This window comes from Schistocerca nitens, chromosome 1 (assembly GCF_023898315.1).
Source record: "Schistocerca nitens isolate TAMUIC-IGC-003100 chromosome 1, iqSchNite1.1, whole genome shotgun sequence".
NCBI classification, from domain to species: Eukaryota; Metazoa; Arthropoda; class Insecta; order Orthoptera; family Acrididae; genus Schistocerca; species Schistocerca nitens.
In genome coordinates, this window is record NC_064614.1 from 581169789 (window position 1) to 581192484 (window position 22696).

At 40.3% G+C, this 22696-nt stretch overlaps 1 protein-coding gene across 9 annotated transcripts in view; it reads left to right on the forward strand.

The window, feature by feature from the left end:
• LOC126255401 (E3 ubiquitin-protein ligase RAD18-like) overlaps nt 1–22696 on the forward strand; it is a 105491-nt gene that overhangs the window by 14661 nt on the left and 68134 nt on the right. For 6 of the 9 annotated variants that reach the window (XM_049955392.1, XM_049955396.1, XM_049955391.1 and 3 more), the window contains 3 exons: nt 1890–1989; nt 2068–2146; nt 8106–8718. In XM_049955392.1, the coding sequence (XP_049811349.1) occupies nt 1948–1989; nt 2068–2146; nt 8106–8718 (734 nt within the window). In that variant the 5' untranslated portion in view covers nt 1890–1947. Of the gene's footprint in view, nt 1–1889; nt 1990–2067; nt 2147–8105; nt 8719–22696 lie in introns of those variants that run through there. The other 3 variants (XM_049955398.1, XM_049955397.1, XM_049955399.1) reach the window with 2 other exon arrangements.

The following is a 22696-nucleotide window of genomic DNA, read 5'->3' on the forward strand; positions in this document are numbered from 1 at the left end:
TGTTGCTATGGTGGAACAGCAGTTAGGAACTACAATCTATTTCAGAAAGCTGACTGAGAAAAGATCAGTACAGATAGTATTGAGACAGGTGGCACAGTAGTTAGCTTACTAGACACTAAATAATTAGCATTTACACCTCTGTATGATCAGCCTAATTTATGTTTTCCATGTACCCATTAAACCAAGGATGTACAGACTTGCTAGTGCAGTGGGCTGCAAACACTTCACTGTCACTATGTAAGGGCCCAAGGGGGGAGGGTGAGCAGTTGTTCATGTCATATGTTTCACAGATGTTCATTATATTTAACAAATGTAATTACAACAGCCTATTTTTGCAGAAACATTATTTACACAGTTTAATTTGGAACATGACACTCTATTGTTTTCACAATTGCTTTGATGTTTGGTTCAATTTATGTTGTAAATAAGCACAAAATTGACTCTACATTGTCATTTGACAGACCTTTTTTTATGGAAAAAATTATTCACATGTACAGTGTGTCCCAGGAGGAATGTTCAGTATTCAGGGATATGACAGTAATGATCATCTGAAATCTGAAGGAAAAAAATAAAAAGTAATCTGGTAGGCGTGGGCCCTAAAATAATACTTTAGGAGCTATGAGCACTTCTTCGTCTTCAACACTGTGAGACAAATCTCTTCTACTGCAAGCTCTTTGCTTTCCAAAATTTTGGTGGGGGCTTGTATGGACCAAATAAGAAAAAATTCTGTAGCAAATGTGAGCTCTGAAATGCATACCTTAAGAGCTATGAGCACTAGTTCAGTAGAAGAGATATGTTTCAGAGTAGCAATAGCAAAAGTGCACTGTTTTTATATTTTTCAGCAGATGCTGTCTGATGCTCCAGAATCTGAACTCAGATCCTTGCCTTGACTATTTATTTAATTATATTTTGAAACCTACTACTACTACTAAATATATATGTTGGTTTGGAAATTAAGTTTGCTATGTTTCTTGGTATTTAAAAAGGAAGACTGCTACCAATTATTACATTTGTACCTTTATATTTTTCTTATGGGGTAAACGTAAATAAGTGCAGTGATCACCTTTGGACTAACACAACTGCAGAACTCATGATTTTTAATAACACAGCATGGTTTGTATTGTGTTGACTGGGTTCTGTCATAAAAGTCTCTTAGAATTAGCATGTTTTATTAACAGTGCTTGTGTCTGGTAACACCTTCAGAAGAAATAGGCAAATTTTGATAACCATGATGTGCTATTATGATGTTAGCTCCCAATCAAACCATTGCCTTGTTATTTGTAAAATATTCCGGGGTGGGGGGGGGATGTGACCAGAAAGACTATTCATTTAATTTTTGCGTGTAAAACTGTCGAATTCCAACCTAACCTAGGCTTAGCGCTAAGTTACAAATTAGACTGTCATCGAAATCTGACTTTTAGCTTTCACATTCATTGGCTTCACCAGCTCACAGCCAAAGTGTGACACTAAAACTTAACCACAACCTCATTCATAACATATTGTAGAAAACAGTCAAATAATTGTGACACTAGCAAAGAAGAGAATGATTTCTATTTTACTGCTAGAAATTTGTTGGCTCTTTCCTCACCTCTCATTGGTTTGCATGAAATTATCATACCACTGGCAACATTAAACTGACACGTTGCCAACCTATGATTAGTAGAGAAACAACATGTAACTGCCATTGGTCCTGATGTAGATTTTAGCCAGCAACACATTGTTTGATATGTAATTACTATGGTTGTATTGTTATATACATTCCAATCAAAATTCAGTACCATTACTGTGGTCACATATTGAATTATTTCGTGTAGAAGTTTGTATGTCTTTGCTTAAAACTTAACGTTGATAATGTTCCCTAATATTGCCCTTTTTCATGTGTGCTTCAGAACTGTGACTGTCTTATGGTCACCGCACTTATGATAACAGAGGAAAGTAACTCACAGAATGGCGGCTGCTAAATGGCCTGTTGAATTTCCTGGAATAGAGGTAAATACATTGTAAATAATTCCTGGATTTGCTTTGGTTTGCTTTTTGTTGCTAATATACATGACATGGTAATTTCAGCAGCTTGACAGGCTCCTTCGGTGTGGAATATGCTATGAATATTTCAGTACAGCATTGATGACGGGGTGTTCTCACAACTGTAAGTATGGGTTGTTATAGTGATTTTAGCGTTGTAGTGTTACACGTGATATAATAATTTATGTATTAACAATAATAAGCAGAGGAAGTAGCAGTTAATATTTCTGTTGCATGGCGTCTAAAAGAATATTTTTGTTATAATTGAAAAGAGTGTCTTGTTGTTCATGATTTGTGAACATCATCTTCTCTTTGTCCCCCCCCCCCTCCCCCAAATACTTATTCTTTTCATCATTACAGGTTTCATTTTCGGAGAGTACAACATTTACATTAAGAGATTTAAATTAACTTGAAAAATTGAATTATATTTATAAATGAATTCTGAAATACACTAATCCACTAGTGGTTCACCTTTTATACCTACCACCCACTTTTTTATCTCTGTTGGCAGTAAAGTTTTCTAACAATCCACTGGTTCCATGTTAATGGTGATCTATAAAGCAGCGAAGTAACTTCAGCTCAAAAAATCTATAAATCACTCATAAAATGAATACTTAAACTTGTTGGCTCCAGTTTACATCATGTAGGGATACAGGTGACACATTTAGTGCAGACCTTGATTGCATAATGTCACATATTATAGAAGTAGATAGTAATTTCTTGAGATAAAATTGCTCTTCAATTGAAACTTTGATTTAATTGACAGTTGTTAATTCCACATCAGACAAGATGTTTAACATTACTGTGAAACTCCTATTTTATTTTTTCATGCTGTCCAGACTTAAAAAAAATGCAACATTGAGGAAAAATCAGAATTGAGGAAAATGTTTAAACCCACCAAAATATGAACAAAAATACATATAATTGGCATATATGAATAAAAATCACAATGCTCTACAATAATTTGTATAAAATCTGTCTAAGTGAAGGAAATTAAATGTAAAATACAATGTTTTTACAATAATTTGTGCTAATGAATTTCATCAGTTCTTAAAAAGATCACAGATGTGAAACAGCAAGTAAAAACTCATCAAAAAATTGACGTTGGTGTCTGGGTACAAGATAATCGAGCTGTTTTCTGACAAGTTATGACTACAAATTATAAATTCAAATCACACATTTTTGAGAGATCGTCCTTTGTACTCACCCAGGGGAAAAAAAAGATGAACATGTTGAATTAAACCAAAAACATCACAGCATCTAAGTGGTTAAACTATAAGCATAAAGGTGGACATTTTCTTTGTGACATACTTTGTCACCATTGCTGTTATTGTTTCATACTTTTCTTATGTGGCACATTTCAAATGCTCACCACCATTAAAGTTTTATTTTAAGCTTGATGAGAGAAACATTAAAAGCTTATTGGAAGTCGGCTCAGTCAGTTTCTATACAGTGTGTAAAATATAAATTTGAAAGAAAGCAGAGGTGCTACAGTTTCACTTCATGCCCTCTATCACTGCTGCCAATCTTTTATGATCTACAGTGTGTGGTGTGTGTTGTGCAAGGTATATGCATGAGTAGTGTGTGTAATTGTTGCAACTGTTATCATGTCAGAGTTGAACACGAAAGTCTTTAAAATGTGCTGTCACAAAACTCTTGTTCTATTTCCATGTGATGTCTCTGTCATAGTACATCATCTGCATTTCACAAAATTCTTTCAACCCTATCTGCACTCCCATCGCTGAACAGCATCTCCCCCACTCCATACATCCAGTAGAAGAGCTCATTTTATGTATGTTAGTGGGTTGTGGTGGCTGCAATGGCCATTGGGTGACTTAACAGGTTGCCAACCAATAAGAGTTCACTAGCCGGAAATGGGCGACGTTCCCTCTATTATGATTGAGCATATTCAGTATTTGAATTTAAAAGTTTGGCGATTGATATTGTTGCTGAGTACAGTTCATCAGAAATACATGCAAAAAGATGAGACTGACTTGTATGTGGCACAAGAAAAGGTGGTGGCTGAGCCCCTTCGTCACGTATTGGCTCAGTCTGGAACATTTCGCATCAACTGTCTTGTTTTTCCATTACTACTGCAATGTAGCTGTAGTTGTACCATAACTGCACATTGAAGCTAAATGTTGCAAGTTGTGTTGGCAACACCGATTGTGGATTACGTCAGCATTTCCTCTCTCTCATCTCCCCCTCTGCAACTGTGTAAAATATTTCCCTAATTCCGCCACCACCCGTGGTGCGAACCATCTGTCTTTTGAGCCACTTATAACTTGTTCAGTCACATCAAATCTCAATAGGAAGATAATGGGACCAATTCAAGCGAGACGGCGAGTAAGAACTTAGAATTGAGGTAAATCTTACTTGCAAGAAATGTAAAACTGGGGAACTTTTAGCATTAATCATATGGGTTTTTCACACGGGCTATGAATTTATGGTGTAGAATCACAAAAAACGTAAAATTAGAGAATGTAAAATTGAAGTTCCATTGAATTTACAGTGACCTACTTACTCAATTTTACCAGAAATAAACAAGAAAATATTACATCTCTTAAGAAACCAACAAAAAAGGAACTGTCATAACTCCTTTAAAATCCTATCCCAGAAGTTAGAGATGCCCCAGTCAGCTCCTTGGCCTGCATCAAGACACTACAGATAGATAGATAGATCAGTCAACAGCAAGCCATTTCATCGTATCAGAAGCATTCACAAATAGCACTATGAGATTCATTTCATGATGTTGTTGAAAATGCTTTAAACTGCTCAGAACAGTACCATCCAGTGTCCCATGTTCATTGCTTGAGGGACTGTACTATTTTAATGTACTAATATTGAACTTTTTTAATGCTTTTGGCTGATTTGAATAATATAAATCTAGTAACAAAGTCGTCAGGTGCACCAATTTGATTTTTTTTCATGTGTGAGATAACCAAATATGTCAGTTGTATAGTTTTAGGCCAGTAGTTTTGTTGTCTTATACAATCTTAATGAGCTGAAGTACCTGCTTGTTCCCTCTAAGTAGAGCATTTTTCTTTTTAATGTTCTATATTTCATTGTTCATCATCCATAACAGCACTTGTCCGTTAGCATATAATTCTTATTGAAAATGCTGTAATCCTACCCATGGCAGTGGTAGGCAAGGCAGTATTCACATTGGCGATATAGTATCAGTTTTCCTATACAGGCCTGTCCCAGAGGGAAGACCTTATTCATTCTCCGAAACACATTTCCAGATATTCTCAAAAAGCTGCCAATATGTCTTCATTAGTCTTTATCATGGTAATATCGCTTAAGAGGAAATACTTTGTATAGTTTGTACAGTGCCTGTATTTGTATTCAGTAAGGTTGTTAATAACTACACTTCTGAGCTTTCTAAAATTTCCACCAGAATTAGCAACTTAGGCACCTTAGGCACAAAGAAAAAGTAATGATCACGAAACACAGTTTAGATGAAGGCCATTAATTTGATTGACACTAGATGATCAACGAAAGAAGAAACTACAAAAATTTTCAGGGAAAGACAGCAATACAGCAGTGTGTGTTAGTGAGGAATGAAATAAAGATGAAATGCAAGGAAGCCAAGGTGAAATTGCTGCAGGAAAAATGTGAAGAAATCAGAAGAGAAATAGTCGTCAGAAGGACTGTTTCAGCACATAGAAAAGTTAAAACAACCTTCAGTGAAACTGAAAGCCAGGGCACCAGCATTAAGAGTTCAATGGGAATTCCACCACTCAGTGCAGAGGAGAGAGCAGATAGCTGAGCTGGAAAGAGTATATTGAAGGCCTCTATGAGAGAGAGAACTGAGAGAACTGTTTGGTAACAATATAGAATCAGCCAATATGACCTTGTTGCACTTGTACGGTGAATGGCTGAAAGCAAGGGGAAACTACATCCATAATTTTTTCCAAGGGCACTCAGCTCTACTCTATTTTTGAAGAAATATACCATGAGATAAAAGAAATTATTCAGAGTGTTAAGGGAGACAAAAAATAATTTTGTTGGGGGATGTGGAATACAATAGTAGAAAAAGATAGGGAAGGAGAAAGGATGCTGTGCATATTCAATGCACAATTTATCAAATATAGACCTAATGGAGCTCAAGTAAATTGAAATGGAGGCTACTTTCTGAGCTCTGCATAGGAATCATGTATGGTACATAATGCTTCGAGCAAACTCGTGTTGAGGCATTGCTGCACGGAGTGGCCACACAGTTAGAGGCACTATGTCACGGATTGCGAGGCCCCCTCTGCCGGAGGTTCAAGTCCTCCCTCGGGTGTGGGTATGTGTGCTGATCTTAGCATAAGTTAGTTTAAGTAGTGTTTAAGTCTAGGGACCCACGACCTCAGCAGTTTGGTGCCTTGGGAATTCACACACATTTGAGCATTTTTGTTGAGGCATTCAGAGGTGAAATGAGCAAATATTCATAATTTCTTCCAGTAATTATAAAAGAAGAATGTGCTTATTACAGAGTCTCTTGATCTTAAGACAGTAATAAGCAACTTACTTAAAGTCTCAAAACTTTGCAAATGTCACTCAGCTGTAAATCAGAGTTCAACTTGTAACAGCTTGATAACAATATACATGATCTTAGAACTTTTGTGGGAATGGTCTGACTAAAAGTTTTTGCCATGGTGTGAACACACAACTGATATACAGTCTTTGTGCAATGGTGAATGCCCTTGAGATGAGATGGGAAAGTTTTTTGCCAAGCAGTCACCATTGTAAGATGGCCCTTAGGCACTGTTGTACCTCTTGACAGATTACACATATGGGCTCTGAGCACACATTTTCTTGTGTAGAGTCGAAGATAGGAGAAAGTGGTTATGACTGTTGAAGGCGTGCGGCAAAATGATAATTCGACATAGCATAGAGCTTAGCACATATCAACAAACTAAACATTACTCAAGATTATATGAATGATTTTAGAGAGGAACGTTCTTGGCGAATGTATGTGCTGCTTTTACTGGAAAAAAAGGGTGTTACACACCACCAGTTAATGTTAGATTGATGAAAGATCTATGGTGGTTAATCAGATTTATGGACATGGTCATACCAAATTTCACAAAGTGCCGGGAGAGAGACCCTCACAGTTCTGGGCACATTGTCACTGTTCCAGATGTGAGGCTCTTGCGACTACTGTTTAGTGATCATGCAGTTCTACGATTGTCAGTGTAAGTTAAAGACATAACTAGTAACTGGTCACTCCCATGCAGCTCCGACTGCAGCTATGCGTGCAATATAACTGCCACTTTCATGCAGTGCTCGCTACATGGACTTGCTGTCTGCAGAATCCCACTCACAGTCATGAGTTGCTGTCACTAGCACACTTTACCTGGCAGTAACAGTAGGTTTGCCTCAAAGTAATAACTAAAATCCAAGACAGTGATCTTGCCATGCTTATTGACACAATGAGCTTTTCTTTTTCTTGATTGTAGCATTTGAAGGGAAAGTATTAATTGTTTTAGAATAAGTGACTTTGAAGGTAACTGCAGTCAGTCAAGTTGTGATACAGTACAGAATATTTTGTGGGAATAAGAGAAATTGTTATGCACTGTATTTGTATTTCTGTAGCTGGTGCATTTATTCCTTATATTTGTTATTAACTGCAAAAATGCATTCACATGCAGATTGTTGTAGGTCATTAAATATTATAAATGTTAATTAGTTTGGCAAGTCTACAAGTGATCGGTCTTTAGCTGTTCCACCTTTTAGAATTTTCAACAATTATCTCTCTTTCCTTAGGCCTTAAATGATAGTACCTTACCTTTGAAAGCTCCTAGCATTGCTTCTTCTGTTACATCTTTACTTAAATCCATTGTTCTGCTAGGTAAGTTGCTCATTTATCACTAACATAGTTCAGCTTTTCATTTGCCTCTGTAGTTTCCTGGCTGTCCTGGTCATGTCATACCATCAGGTTTCCTAGACATCAGTGTTTCATCCCTTAGTTACTGATACAATATGTTTTGCATTGAAACTTCATGGCATTCTGGAAATGTTTTGGATTATTTGTTATTTTTGCAGAAATTATTTTACAATAGAAGAATTGCCCACGTGTGTGCATTCTGTTCCAGATTGTTCATTATGCATCAGAAAATCTCTTGGGTACAGAACAGAATGTCCAACATGTATGAAGGAAACATTCGAGTCTCATCTTCGAAGCAATAGAATATTGGATGACATTGTCACTTTGTATGTTGGGTTTAAAGGTAAACTCTTGCCAATGCTGGTACATAAGCATAACACATTGACATTGAATGAAGTGCCATTTACTTCAGCAGACGATGCAGATGATAAGCTTGCAAATAGTAAGCAACAAATAAAATGTATTCCAAGTGAGCGGGAAGCTACAATAATATCTGAAGAGAAACGTAACTGTGAACTATTTAATAGAGAAATTATATCAAACCCAAATGTGAAAGAAATATCAGATAATGACCTAAGAAAGGTTGTAACTCCACAAAAAATCATCTTCCCCTCTCAGCTGGCTGTAGGGAGACCATCAACTTCAAAATCATCCATCAAAATACCAGCCATGTTTACCAGCCCCAAGAAAAGTGTACAAAATATAGAGCCAGCCTTAAAAAAAGTTACTTGTCCAGTATGCAATGTTGACATCCCAGAAAAGAATATAAATTTCCATTTGGATAACTGCTTGAAGCGAGAAGAAGACCAAGTGAAGATCAGGTAATGATTTCTTTCATAAATACAATTTTATTGTTGCATGTCCTCAAAACTCGTTAAGGAGAACTTGGATTATTTAGCAAGAATTTTTCTACTATCTTTTCCCAGGAAAACAATTTGAGATTTAGTTACATTGTTATTGTTATTATTATTATTTATTATTGTTGTTATTTATTGACTTGCTCATTTTTACATGTTGTGATGTAATGATAAATGACTTGAACAAGTTATCACGAAATATGGTGTCAGAGAAACAAACTGTTCTCCAGATGTTTATTGCAGCTGCCTTCTGTAGTTTCCACCAGAATGTGTCCTGTAGACTCCACACGGTCCATTTTGCAATAAAGCTGGTTTATATATTATTACTAGAGGGTCAATTCATAAGCGCTGAAAATTGCACTGACTACTGTAAGTGATATGAAGCTGCTGTGGGTGGGTATGTTGGGAGGGCTGCAGAGAGTTGTGTACCAGAGATCAAAGGTGTCTCAAGTACTATCCTCTCCTGCAGATACTGTCTTTCCTACAGGGAATATGGGACCCATCATTACTCATCCACTTGACTGTGAGTGGTATGTCAATTGTAGGTTTAGGCATCCTGTATAAGGAAGACAGGGATCAGGGAGAACACAGGATGTTGCACCCATCGCCACCTACCCAACAAGTTCAAGGTGCTGTCTTCCACTGAAATTGAAACTGAGCCAGTGAGACTCACCTCCACTGTTGGGAAACTTTTGTGTCATGTGTCGAGGGGCAGCAAAAGCAAATGGATGGGAGTCTATTAGTCATCGGCAGTTCAAATATATGGCACAATGGCAGCAAGAGATAGGAAAGAAAGAACAGCAGGTGCACTCAGTCTGTATGCCTGTGGGCCTCATTCAGCATGTTAATGAGGCTCTTCCAGCAGCCATCGAGGAATCAGTGTGCAACCAACTGATTGTGGCACACTTTGGAGAAAACAGTGCATGTCATCTGGATTGAAAGGTGATACTTTGAGCAGTCTAGTGACTATCGGAGAAGGTTGAAAACATCAGGCTTGCTCATGGAATTTCAGTGAAGCTCACAGTCTGCAGTACTGTTCTGAAAACAGATCATGGTCCCTCATTCTGAGTCAAGTGGAGGACTTGAGCTAGAGACTATGAAAGTTCTCCGAGAGGCTCGGCTGTGACTTCCAAGACTGAGGCATTGGATTGAGAGTTCTAGGGTCTTCCTAAGTGGTCAGTTGTGCTCTACACATCAGAGGCAGCTACTCAGGTAGCTGACTTCTGTGTTTGGAGAACACAAGTTTTTTTTTAGATTAGATGACTCTCCATCCAATCCAGATAACTATAGCTGTAGGAAACCCAGAAGTATTAGTGTAAGATCTGGAGAAATGCCTCCTACAGGTGAGAATATTAAAATCATATTGGGTAACTACTGAAGCATTCACAATGAAGTACTGTCATTTGAAGCATTAGAAAAAAGCATTGAAGCTCACATAATACTAGGTACAGAAAGATGGTGAAAACTTTCTAAGCTGACAGTAGTGAGATATTTGGGGAAAAATTAAGGGTGTGCTGAAAGGATAGTGAAATGGATATGGTGTTTTGTCACAGTAGACAGGAAACTCAAATCCACCAAGATGGAAATTGAAACTGCATGCAAGATTGTGTGACCATAAAATTATAATTGGATCCTCCTATTGACCACCAGACTTACCTCCTAATGTAACTGAAACATTTGAGAAAACTTCAGTTCAGTGGAAGTGACAAGTAATCCTGTGAAACATTACTAAATATCTTTTCGGTAAATTACCTGGAATAGATATTCAAAACCTCACTCATGATTGAAATTACTAGATCTAATGGCAACAAATAGACTGGTCCTCTTTGAGGACATCCACGCCGGAAATGGTACAGTGGCCATGAGGCTGTCATAACAGCAGTGAATGCCTAAGTAAAAAGGGCACTAAAATGAGTAGAAATATTTATATGTTCAGCAAAGGAGCAATAGTGTCATACCTTTGTGAGCAACCTGAATCCATTAGCTCAGCTCAGGAGCTTGTAGAACTTTGGTGTAAGATCAAAAGAATATTTGACTATGCACTGGATAGATATGTACCCAGCAGAACAGTTCATGATGGGAGGGACCCTCCATAGGTATAAAACAAAGCATAGGGCTATAGACAGACAGAAGCTGAATGAAACACAGCTGGCTGTAGAGAGTGAAGCCTTCTGTGACTACCATAGCAGTTGTCAAAAGATCTAAATGAATTCTGGTCTTGTGTAAAGGCTGTTAATGGCACCAGGGATAATGCCCAGTCACTTATGGACAAGACACAAAATACGTATCTCCGTTTTCATGTGTTTCTTTACAAACAAAAATGCAGAAGTACTGCGCCAGTTTAATCCTCGTACCACTGCAAACGAGCGAAATAGATATTAGTGTTAGAGGGGTTAAGAGACCGTGAAATTGTTAAAATTGAACAAAGCCCCAGGGCCCGATGGGAAATCAGTCAGATTCTGTATCCAATTTGCAGCTGAGTTAGCCCCTCTTTTAACTATAATCTATCATAGATCCCCTGAACAAAAATGTGGCAGCAGTTGGAAAGCAACACAGGTCACACATGTACACAAGAAGGGTAGAAGAAGCAATCCACAGAACTACCATCCAGTATCCTAGACATCCATGTGCTGTAAAATCTTAGAACATGTTCCGAGCTCAAATATAATGAGGTATCTCGAATACAATGACCTCGTCCGTGCCAGCCAGAATGAATTTAAAAAATATTGAGCATGTAAAACCCAACTCAGACTTTTCTCACATGATGTTCTGGAAGCCATTTATCAATTTCTAAAAAGCATTTGATGCAATATTACATGGTCATCGACAATTGTAGAAGAACATTTGGGTGTACACAAGGGAAGTGTGTTGGGTCTCTTGCTGTTTGTGTTGTATATTAATGACCTTCCAGAAGAAATTAGTAATAACCTCAGATTTTTTGCAGATTATGCAGTTGTCTTCAATGAAGTAATCTGTATTAAGCCACAAAAGGTCTTGATAATATTTCAGAGTGGTGCAAAGATTGCCAACTTACTTAAAATGCTCAGAAATATAAAACTGCGCACTTCACTGAAAAAACGACATCCTATGAATATAATATACGCGGGTCACAGTTGGAATTGGTAAACTCATACAAATATCTGGGTGTAACACTAAGTAAAGATGTTAAGTGGAAAGATCACATAAGATAAGTTGTGGATAAAGCAGGTAGAACACTTAAGTTTATTGGCAGAATACTAGGGAAACACAAATAGTCTACAAAGGAGATGTTGCTCAAGTGTATTGCATCCATACCATATAGGACTAACAGGGGATATTGAACATATACAGAGAAGGGCAGCGTGGATGGTCACAGGTTTGTTTGACTTTGTGGGAGTGTGTCATGGAGATGTTAGAAGAACTCGACTGACAGACTCTTGAAGAGAGACTGAAACTATGCTGAGGAATCCTACAAAGTTTCAACAACCGGCTTTAAATGACGACTCTAGCAAAATACTTCAATCCCCTACTCATTGCTCTCGTAGGGGTTCTGATTAAAAGATTAGTTTAATTGCAGCATGCACAGAGGCATTTAAACAATCACTCCCCGTAAGTGAATGGAATGGGAAAAAGCCCTTATAACTCATACAGTGGGACATACTCTTTACTATGCACTTCACACTGGTTCACAGAGTATAGATATAGATGGAAACAGAGGTACTCATTCTGTTTCTAAATGGATTTTACCTCCTCTGCCATCTTCTTGTTGTGCATGTGTTTTGTAAATATCGGTTTTGGATACAGTAATGTCGATGAGGAAAGTAACTTCCTCTGCTTTATTGATCATTGTTATCTCAGATGAGTTGCACCAGATTGTGCAATTGCAGTTATTATGCTGGTCCAAGTAAATTTTTAATTTTCTGCAACAGTGAAATGATTGTATATCAAGGTGATTCAAAATTCGTGTTACAGGCTTCTAGGGATGTTGAGGGGACTTACTAGATGAAGTTTTAATAAGGAACCCATGTCCAGAAATGTACTGTTTGGATGTAAGATCAGTTTGAGGATCGGAGCACTTTCAAATGTCCCACTTCATGGTACACACAAAGCAGAGACAATTAACTCTGACCTGCATGCTGTAGAGGCATATGGTATGGGCAATGTTTTGAGTACTCGCCCTCAGGTCCTCTTCAAAGTCAAGACTGCAGTGTATCTGTGGAGCACCACAGCCAACCCTCCTAGTTTCAAATGTACCAATTTCTCACAACCATTGTTCTAGTCATACAAAGTTGTTATTTGATTTCATAATTACAATAGGGACCGATGATGACACCCACTTCTTAGGTTCTGTGTGTAACTGCCGCCATCTATTCCTTGATATTTGAGGATATATTTTGAGTAGTTCCTCATCACAATTACCTAATCTTGAATTGCTGACGGTAGTCCATTGTTCAGTGCTGACAAATTGATGTGGTCTTTGCTGAGGTTTTTCACATTTCCTGTGCTGTTCTTTTCTAGTCCAATGTATTATCTTAGTACATATTATTTCTGCATAATACCCAGATGAGTCGAGTTGTCAAGTAGCCATTGAAATAGATCAAGCATTTTATGTTCATCTGCATGTTGTGCAGCAGGATCATCCACTTTGCTCTTGACCAGGGTTCAACAGGGCCCATTCATTCTAGTGGACACCTGGTTGGTAGTCATAATAATATAAGAGGCTGAGCAATGATTGCAGCAGAGCCAGTACATGAACTGGCTGTTTTCACAGGTGGCTTGGCCACTGATGGAGTAGGGTAAGACTGTGACAGGACTGCCATAGGAACTATTGGGTGGGCAGATTGAGCAGGTCTTGTACCGTTTGTCTTGCACAGGGATATAATCCCTGTGGCAAGGCGTTGGTATTGGGAGTGGCATAGAGATGGACAAGGATGTTGTGGAGATTGTATGGGCAACGGAAAACCTCTTTAGGATGGGTGAGAAGGATCTTGGGTAGGATGTCCCTTATTTCAGGGTATGAAGATAGATAATCAAACCTCCGATAAAGGACATAGTTCAGTTGCTTCAGTCTGGGGTGGTATTTGGTGACAAGGAAGAGGCGTCTTTTTTGTTTAGCTGGTTCTTGGGGGGGGGGGGGGCGTGTGGAGCTATGGCACAGGAAATCTGTTTACAGACTATTGCTATGTCTGGGGGGATAGTGCCTGTCTGTAAAGGTCTTTGTGAGACCGTTAGCATAATGGTCAAGGGAGCTGACATAATTGCAGATACACTGACCCCAGGTGGCTAGGGCTGGATGGGGAGGGATTTTTTGGTGTGGAAGGGATGGCAGCTGTTGAAACACAGGTATTGTTGCTGGTTGGTGGGTTTAATATGGGCAGAGGTGTTGATGGAGCCCTCAGAGAGGAGGTGGTCAACATCCAGGAAGGTGGCATGCTTGGTTGAGAAGGACCAAGTGAATTGGATGGAAGAAAAAGGTTGTGAAGGAATGAGGATATGGGTGTCCTGGTCATGAGTCCAGATCATGAAGATACTATCAATGAACATGAATCAGATCAGGGGTTTGGAGTTTTGGGAGGCTGGGAAGGTTTCCTGCAGACAGTCCATAAACAGGTTGGCATAGAGGGGTGCCACGCAGGAGCCCATGGCTGTGCAACAATTTGGGATTTGTTTGTATACCTTCCTCGCTAAGGAGAACTAGTTGGTGTTAAGATGTAGCTAATTAAATGGTTCAAATGGCTCTGAGCACTATGGGACTTAACATCTGAGGTCATCAGTTCCCTAGAACTTAGAACTACTTAAACCTAACTAACCTAAGGACATCACACACATCCATGCTCGAGGCAGGATTTGAACCTGCGACCGTAGCGGACACGCAGTTCCAGACTGAAGCGCCTAGAACCGCTCGGCCACACCGGCCGGCTGTAGCTAATTAAATCATCATATTGCGGAAATATGGAGTTGCAGAAGTCACAACAAAAAGACTGTCATAAAGTTAGCTTTCAGCCAACAAGGCCTTTGTCAGAAGTAGACCAAACACACACACACACACACACACACACACACACACACACACACACACACACACACACACACACGACCACAGTCTCTGGCAGCTGGAGTCAGACTGTGAGCAGCAGTGCATTATGGCAGAGGCAACTGGGTGGGGTTGAGGAGGAGGCTGGGGCGGGGAGGGGGAGGGATAGCAGAGTGGGGGTGGGGGACGATAAATTACTGCTAGGAGCATGCTGGGACGAGGTGGAGACTAGGGCAGCTAGATGCATCAGGAGGTTAGGCAGAGGGCAAGAGAAAGGGGGAGGGTAGTGGAGAAGTAAAAAGACTAGTTGTGTTCATGGAGAGGGCTGTGTAGTGCTGGAATGGGAACAGGGAAGGGGTAGATGGGTAAGGACAATGACTAACAAATGTTGAGGCCACTACCTCTCATCATGCCCTGAAATGAGAAATGCCCTTCCTACTATCCTCCTCACTCCTCCCACAGTGGTATTCTGCAGCCCACCAAATCTACAACATCCTCGTCCATCCCTCCACAACTTCTGCTCCCAACACTTTGCCTCATGCCTCATATACATGTAGTAGACCCAGATGCAAGACCTGTCCCATACATCTTCCCACCACCGCCAACTCCAGTCTGGTCACAAACGTCACCTATCCCTACCTGCAAAAGCAGTCATGTGATCTACAAGCTAAGCTGCAATCACTGTGCTCCATTCTACATGGGCATGACAACCAACAAGCTGTCTGTCAGTATGAATGGCCTCTGACAATGTGTGGCCAAGAAACAACTGGACCACCCTGTTGTTGAGCAAGCGGCCCAACACGACATCATTTCAATCACTGCTTCACAGCCTGTGCCATCCGGATCCTTCCCACCAACACCAGCTTTTCTGAATGGTGCAGGTGGGAACTCTCCCTGCAATTATCCTATGGTCCTGTAACCCTCCTGGCCTCACCTTTGTGAGGCATTGTCCTTGCCCTTGTTCCCATTTCAGCACTACACAGCCCTCTATTCCACCAACACACCCAGTCTTTTTACCTCTCTCCATTGTGGTACCCCACCTCTCTCCCTCACCTTCTGTCTAACCTCCCGACTGCACCTAGTTGCCTTACTCTCCACGTCATCCCTCCATGTTCCCAGCAGAACTTTACAGTCCCTCGCCCCTACTCTGTTATCCCTCTCCCTCCCAACCCCAACCTCCTCCTTACCCCCACCCAGTTGCCTCTGCCATAACATGCTGCTGCTTGAAGTCTGGCTCCGGCTGCCAGAGACTGTGGTCATGTGTGTGGGAGTTGCATATCTCTGTGTGTGTGTTTTTTGTCTATTTTTGACAAAGGACTTGTTGGCCGAAAGCTAACTTTACAACAGTCTTTTTGTTGTGCCCTTCTGTGAGTTAGCATCTCCGCCGTGTGGTGAATAGCAACTATCCTTTTCATTATATTGTTACAGTCCATCCTGGATTTTCCATTGTTTAATTAAATCATCATGCTGACCTAAAATGGAATTATTGTAAGCACATAACTTAGACTCGTGAATGTGGTGTTACAAGAATGTTAACACATTTTTAATACAAAAAATCTTCCTAAATGCTCATAAATATTCTGACATATGATTGGAGGAACGTTTGTTGATAATATTTGCATCTACATTTTTTTTGTGTGTTACAAATATATTTATTCCCTTATACCACTACATTCTTGTTCCTAAATCGTGTGCTGTTATACCTCAACTTTATGATGCTTTAAGATTGAAACTAGTTGAAAATAATAAAAAGTATTAATATAACAGCTTTTGAAGGATATAAGATGTCTTCTGTATATATATATATATATATATATCTGAAAGAAAGATGATGAGACTTACCAAACAAAAGCGCTGGCAGGTCGATAGACACACAAAAAAACACAAATATACACACAAAATTCTAGCTTTCGCAACCAACGGTTGCTTCGTCAGGAAAGAGGGAAGGAGAGGGAAAGATGAAAGGATGTGGGTTTTAAGGGAGAGGGTAAGGAGTCATTCCAATCCCGGGAGCGGAAAGACTTACCTTGTTCTTCGTGGCAAACGAATCTGCTCCAGTCCGGAATCCCTGAAACATTACACCAACAACCTGACAACAGCTTTCGCATCCCGCAACTACCCTCCTGGCCTGGTACAGAAGCAAATAACCAGAGCCACTTCCTCATCCCCTCAAACCCAGAATCCCCCACAGAAGAACCACAAAAGTGCCCCACTTGTGACAGGATACTTTCCAGGACTGGACCAGACTCTGAATGTGGCTCTCCAGCAGGGATACGACTTCCTCAAATCCTGCCCTGAAATGAGATCCATCCTTCATGAAATCCTCCCCACTCCGCCAAGAGTGTCTTTCCGCCGTCCACCTAACCTTCGTAACCTGTTAGTTCATCCCTATGAAATCCCCAAACCACCTTCCCTACCCTCTGGCTCCTATCCTTGTAACCGCCCCCGGTGCAAAACCTGTCCCATGCACCCTCCCACCACCACCTACTCCAGTCCTGTAACCCGGAAGGTGTACACGATCAAAGGCAGAGCCACGTGTGAAAGCACCCACGTGATTTACCAACTGACCTGCCTACACTGTGATGCATTCTATGTGGGAATGACCAGCAACAAACTGTCCATTCGCATGAATGGACACAGGCAGACAGTGTTTGTTGGTAATGAGGATCACCCTGTGGCTAAACATGCCTTGGTGCACAGCCAGCACATCTTGGCACAGTGTTACACCGTCCGGGTTATCTGGATACTTCCCACCAACACCAACCTATCCGAACTCCGGAGATGGGAACTTGCCCTTCAGTATATCCTCTCTTCTCGTTATCCACCAGGCCTCAATCTCCGCTAATTTCAAGTTGCCGCCACTCATACCTCACCTGTCTCTCAACAACTTCTTTGCCTCTACTCTTCCACCTCGACTGACATCTCTGCCCAAACTCTTTGTCTTTAAATATGTCTGCTTGTGTCTGTATGTGTGGATGGATATGTGTGTGTGTGCGAGTGTATACCTGTCCTTTTTTCCCCCTAAGGTAAGTCTTTCCGCTCCCGGGATTGGAATGACTCCTTACCCTCTCCCTTAAAACCCACATCCTTTCATCTTTCCCTCTCCTTCCCTCTTTCCTGACGAAGCAACCGTTGGTTGCGAAAGCTAGAATTTTGTGTGTATATTTGTGTTTTTTTGTGTGTCTATCGACCTGCCAGCGCTTTTGTTTGGTAAGTCTCATCATCTTTCTTTTTAGATATATTTTTTCCACGTGGAATGTTTCCCTCTGTTATATATATATATATATATATATATATATATATATATATATATATATATATATATATATATATATATATATATAAGGTTACCATGTCCCCAAAGCTGAATGTTCCAAAATTGTTTGCATGGTGTTCTGTAACGATCTTATGTTTTGGAATGTATCTCTCAGCCTGGAAAACAAAGTATTGAAGCCACAACCAAAACATGATGTTACACAAGGATGGTTCACCTTAAGACAGAAATTGAGTCCATTGGTGAGTCATTTACAAACTACTAAATGAGAAAACAGCAAATGGATAAATGTGTGTTCAGGCACAATTTAGTTGATGGTTGTGTGGTGGCTACTGTGGACCATGCACTATAAGATAGTCAGCATTGTAAGAGGAAATCAAATATAAAATTTGCAGTCATAAACACCCTGTAAGGGGTAGAAGCAGAAATCAAAATGGAAATAAGCAAAACAGTCATAAAAATGAAGTGATTAAAAAGATTTCCATAAGAATGAATTGAGGGCGAGATTTCAGTAGAATGAGTTGATGGAAGATATTTCCACAGAATGAACTGACCGAAGAGATTTCCATAGTGCTAACAATATCCTTTTTGGAGAACTTACTGACAAAGTTTGAAAATTGCACCACTTTTCATTAAGAGAAAAAAAAGAAGAAAATTGGCATAGGATCCAGTGCACTGATGCCCATCTGTGGGAAGCCACAGAAACAAGTCTGTAAGCTGTATTACACCTTCCTGCTACTGGATGCAGTTTAAGGATACAAACATGGATCTTAGAGTCAACAGTGGCTCAGGGGGCATGCAAGTAATGCTGTCTGTCCCATATAAGCAGTAACCAAGTGTCATCTTTCCATTGAGCCTTGATACGAAACCTAAAGAAGTAGAAATACTGACAAATAGGTTCACTGCTAATGAACATAACCAATAATGTTCAGATCTGTTCAATGCTAGGATACAAATCCTAGCTGAGTTGGTCTGGGGGCAGCAGCTCAGCCATTTACTATCTACCTGGGAAAATCATTTTTCTAATTACTCGACTAAGTAGTTTTGTACAAATATATTTACCAACCACCAGGCTGAGAACCATGCATAAACAAAGTTAAACCAAATCAACTATTCTGACAAATTTACCAGACAACTTCTATAGTTTCCTCCCATAGCCAAGACTCAGCTGTCTGATTTTATTGAAATGCAACTCCTGGCTGTAGGTCCCCCACCACGTCACCACATCTCTTCTGGAGGCATGCAATTGGCCTGCCTGTCAGGCCCTTGGCAGAGGAGTCTGCTGTCCAGAGGCTATGAAGGAACAAACTGGTCATGAATCTGACACTTCACGTGAAGATGATGAGTAAGAAACTTGTCAAAACATTGCAACAACACAATGCCATGACTTTACTAATGATCTAAGATTATTTCATCATTGACTCACAGTACAGTCGAAAGCTTAATTGTATCAGTTTTTCTGTCCTCTTTCTCTTTTCTGCATCTGCAATGAAAGTACCACATTTACTTCTATAAGATCAAGATTTTTCCCAAATTCATCATTAAAAAATGCAGGGTCATCGTGCACTCACAGATTAAGCTTTGGCTGTTGAGGGTAATGTTTTTACTTTGTGTAATAGCCTAACAGAGAGGTTGTTTTACATTCACAGATGAAGCTTTGGTTGTTGAGGTCACACATGTATTTTAGTTTGTGATTTCAGAAAGGTGAGAAGGGAAGCAGTGCGACTAGCCTGGTTAAGCACTAGGGCAGATGTGGGGCAAACAGGAAGCAAATTTCACCATATAGTCAACCATGGCGATGCATTCCATGTATCTTGAGTTTTATGAATATCTACCACTACTGCAATTTTCCTGAATCCAAATGTAGTCAGTAGTGAACTGATTTTAATGGTAGACAACTGCTGAACAGTAATACGAGGTGTGGCTAGAAAAAAACCGGACTAGTACTGGTGAAACAATAAAACGAATGCAATAAGGCTGAAAGTCGCGTGGCCTGTCACGTGACTCTCGCTCCGCCTACTGCTAGAGTTTCATCTGCCTCCTGCACTCAGTCTGCCTGTGGCGTCTGTTTTAAGTAGTTGACGTTTTGTCTGTGCGTCGGAAAATGTTGAGTGTACAGAAAGAACAGCGTGTTAACATCAAATTTTGTTTCAAACTAGGAAAATCTGCAAGTGAAACGTTTGTAATGTTACAACAAGTGTACGGCGATGATTGTTTATCGCGAACACAAGTGTTTGAGTGGTTTAAACGATTTAAAGATGGCCGCGAAGACACCAGTGATGACACTCGCACTGGCAGACCATTGTCAGCAAAAACTGATGCAAACATTGAAAAAATCGGTAAACTTGTTCGACACTTTCCTTGTCAACTCCTGTTAACTCAGACACTGCTCTGATTGTTAAACGGCGATCTTGTCGAACAAGTTTACCGATTTTTTCAATGTTTGCATCAGTTTTTGCTGACAATGGTCTGCCAGTGCGAGTGTCATCACTGGTGTCTTCGCGGCCATCTTTAAATCGTTTAAACCACTCAAACACTTGTGTTCGCGATAAACAATCATCGCCGTACACTTGTTGTAACATTACAAACGTTTCACTTGCAGATTTTCCTAGTTTGAAACAAAATTTGATGTTAACACGCTGTTCTTTCTGTACACTCAACATTTTCCGACGCACAGACAAAACGTCAACTACTTAAAACAGACGCCACGGGCAGACTGAGTGCAGGAGGCAGATGAAACTCGAGCAGTAGGCGGAGCGAGAGTCACGTGACAGGCCACGCGACTTTCAGCCTTATTGCATTCGTTTTATTGTTTCACCAGTACTAGTCCGGTTTTTTTCTAGCCACACCTCGTATATGTTTGTACAGGAGACAATTTAATGCTAACATTAAGCCTAGAATACTATACCAATTTTGAAACCTTTCATGGCAGTACCTTCATCAGTTCGACTACCACAGCTAGGTTTGGCCAGGAAAATGATTAAAAGTGAAACAGCGATAGAATTATAAAACCTTTAATGTAGGGAAGTTTCCATTGCAATAAATTGCAAAAAATTCACACCACATAAGTTCACAAACAAAAGGGTGTTGATATATGTTTTTCACCCACTGGGAACAATATGGATTAAGTACTCAGAAGAAAATTGCATCAACTTTTTCACGATAATTTGAGTGATTGCATGCCAGGAGCATTGAATACAAACAGTAGTTACAGAAACAACAAAAACTAAAACTGAACTCTGCCCGAGCAGGTCATGAAGACCCAACAGTACTGACCAGCTGCCGTGTCATCCTCGGCACACGAGCATTGCTGGATGCAGATATGGAGAGGCATGTGGTCAACTCACTGCTCTCCCGGCCATGTGTCAATTTATGAGACTGGAACCGGTACTTCTCAATCATGTAGCTCCACAGTTTGCCTCACAAGGGCAGAGTGCACCCTGCTTGCTGACAGTACTTGGCAAACCCAGTAGTCATCCATCCAAGTGCCAGCCCACCCTGGCAGCACTTAACTTTGGTAATCTGACGGGAACTGGTGTTACCACTGCAGCAAGACCATTTACAGAAACAACCGAAGAAGAAGAAAAATACTACGTCAGTTTATATAATGAATCAAAAGTCATCACATCACAAGTCGTTCTGCTCATTGCTGAGCTTCATGATCCCATGAACCAAGCATCTCCATTCCAAATCGTTACCAGCTTCTCTTAGAACCTAATGAAGAGGTAGACCCAAGATCTTCCTGATTTGGTCAGTCCACCTGTTCTCGCTCTTCCTCTCACTCTCTTGCCCTCGATCTTCCCTCCCATGTTATTTTCTCCAGGTTTTTTCCATCTCTTCTGAAAATATGGCTAACGAACTGGAGAATTTTTTGATTGACACGAAAAGAAAGGTGCTTGGTGATATTGAGTTTCTCAATAATGGACACATTTGTTCTTTCAGTCCATTTTACGCACAGCATCCTGCTCCAGCACCAAAGGCCAAATGCATCAATGCACTGTTTGTCTCTGGCTTTCAAGGTCCATGTCTCCCAACCATAAAAGAAGATGAAAAACATGAAAACATGAGTGTTTCAACAAATCAAACATTTGTGGTATTCCTTATTGCTGTGTTCTGCCAGATCTTGGTGAACTTCTTCATAGTGACTCACCCTAGCATAATATGTCTTCATACCTCATCCTCATAGCTTCCTGACCGAGCGGGGTGGCGCAGTGGTTAGCACACTGGACTCGCATTCGGGAGGACGACGGTTCAATCCCGTCTCCGGCCATCCTGATTTAGGTTTTCCGTGATTTCCCTAAATCGCTTCAGGCAAATGCCGGGATGGTTCCTTTGAAAGGGCACGGCCGATTTCCTTCCCCATCCTTCCCTCACCCGAGCTTGCGCTCCGTCTCTAATGACCTCATTGTCGACGGGACGTTAAACACTAATTTCCTCCTCCTCTCCTCTCATAGCTTCCTGTGTCACAGATTGTTGACCCACGACAGGTGAAGAAATACATGACTTCCAGTTCCTTTAATCGACCTGTGAGTTGAACTTTTACTCTTCAGTTATCATGAGTTTAGACTTGCTAAGGCTGAGGTCCAATCCATGTGACAGACTAATGTCCTTTACTTTTGCTAATAACTCAGCAAGTTTGTCTTCACTGCTGGCTA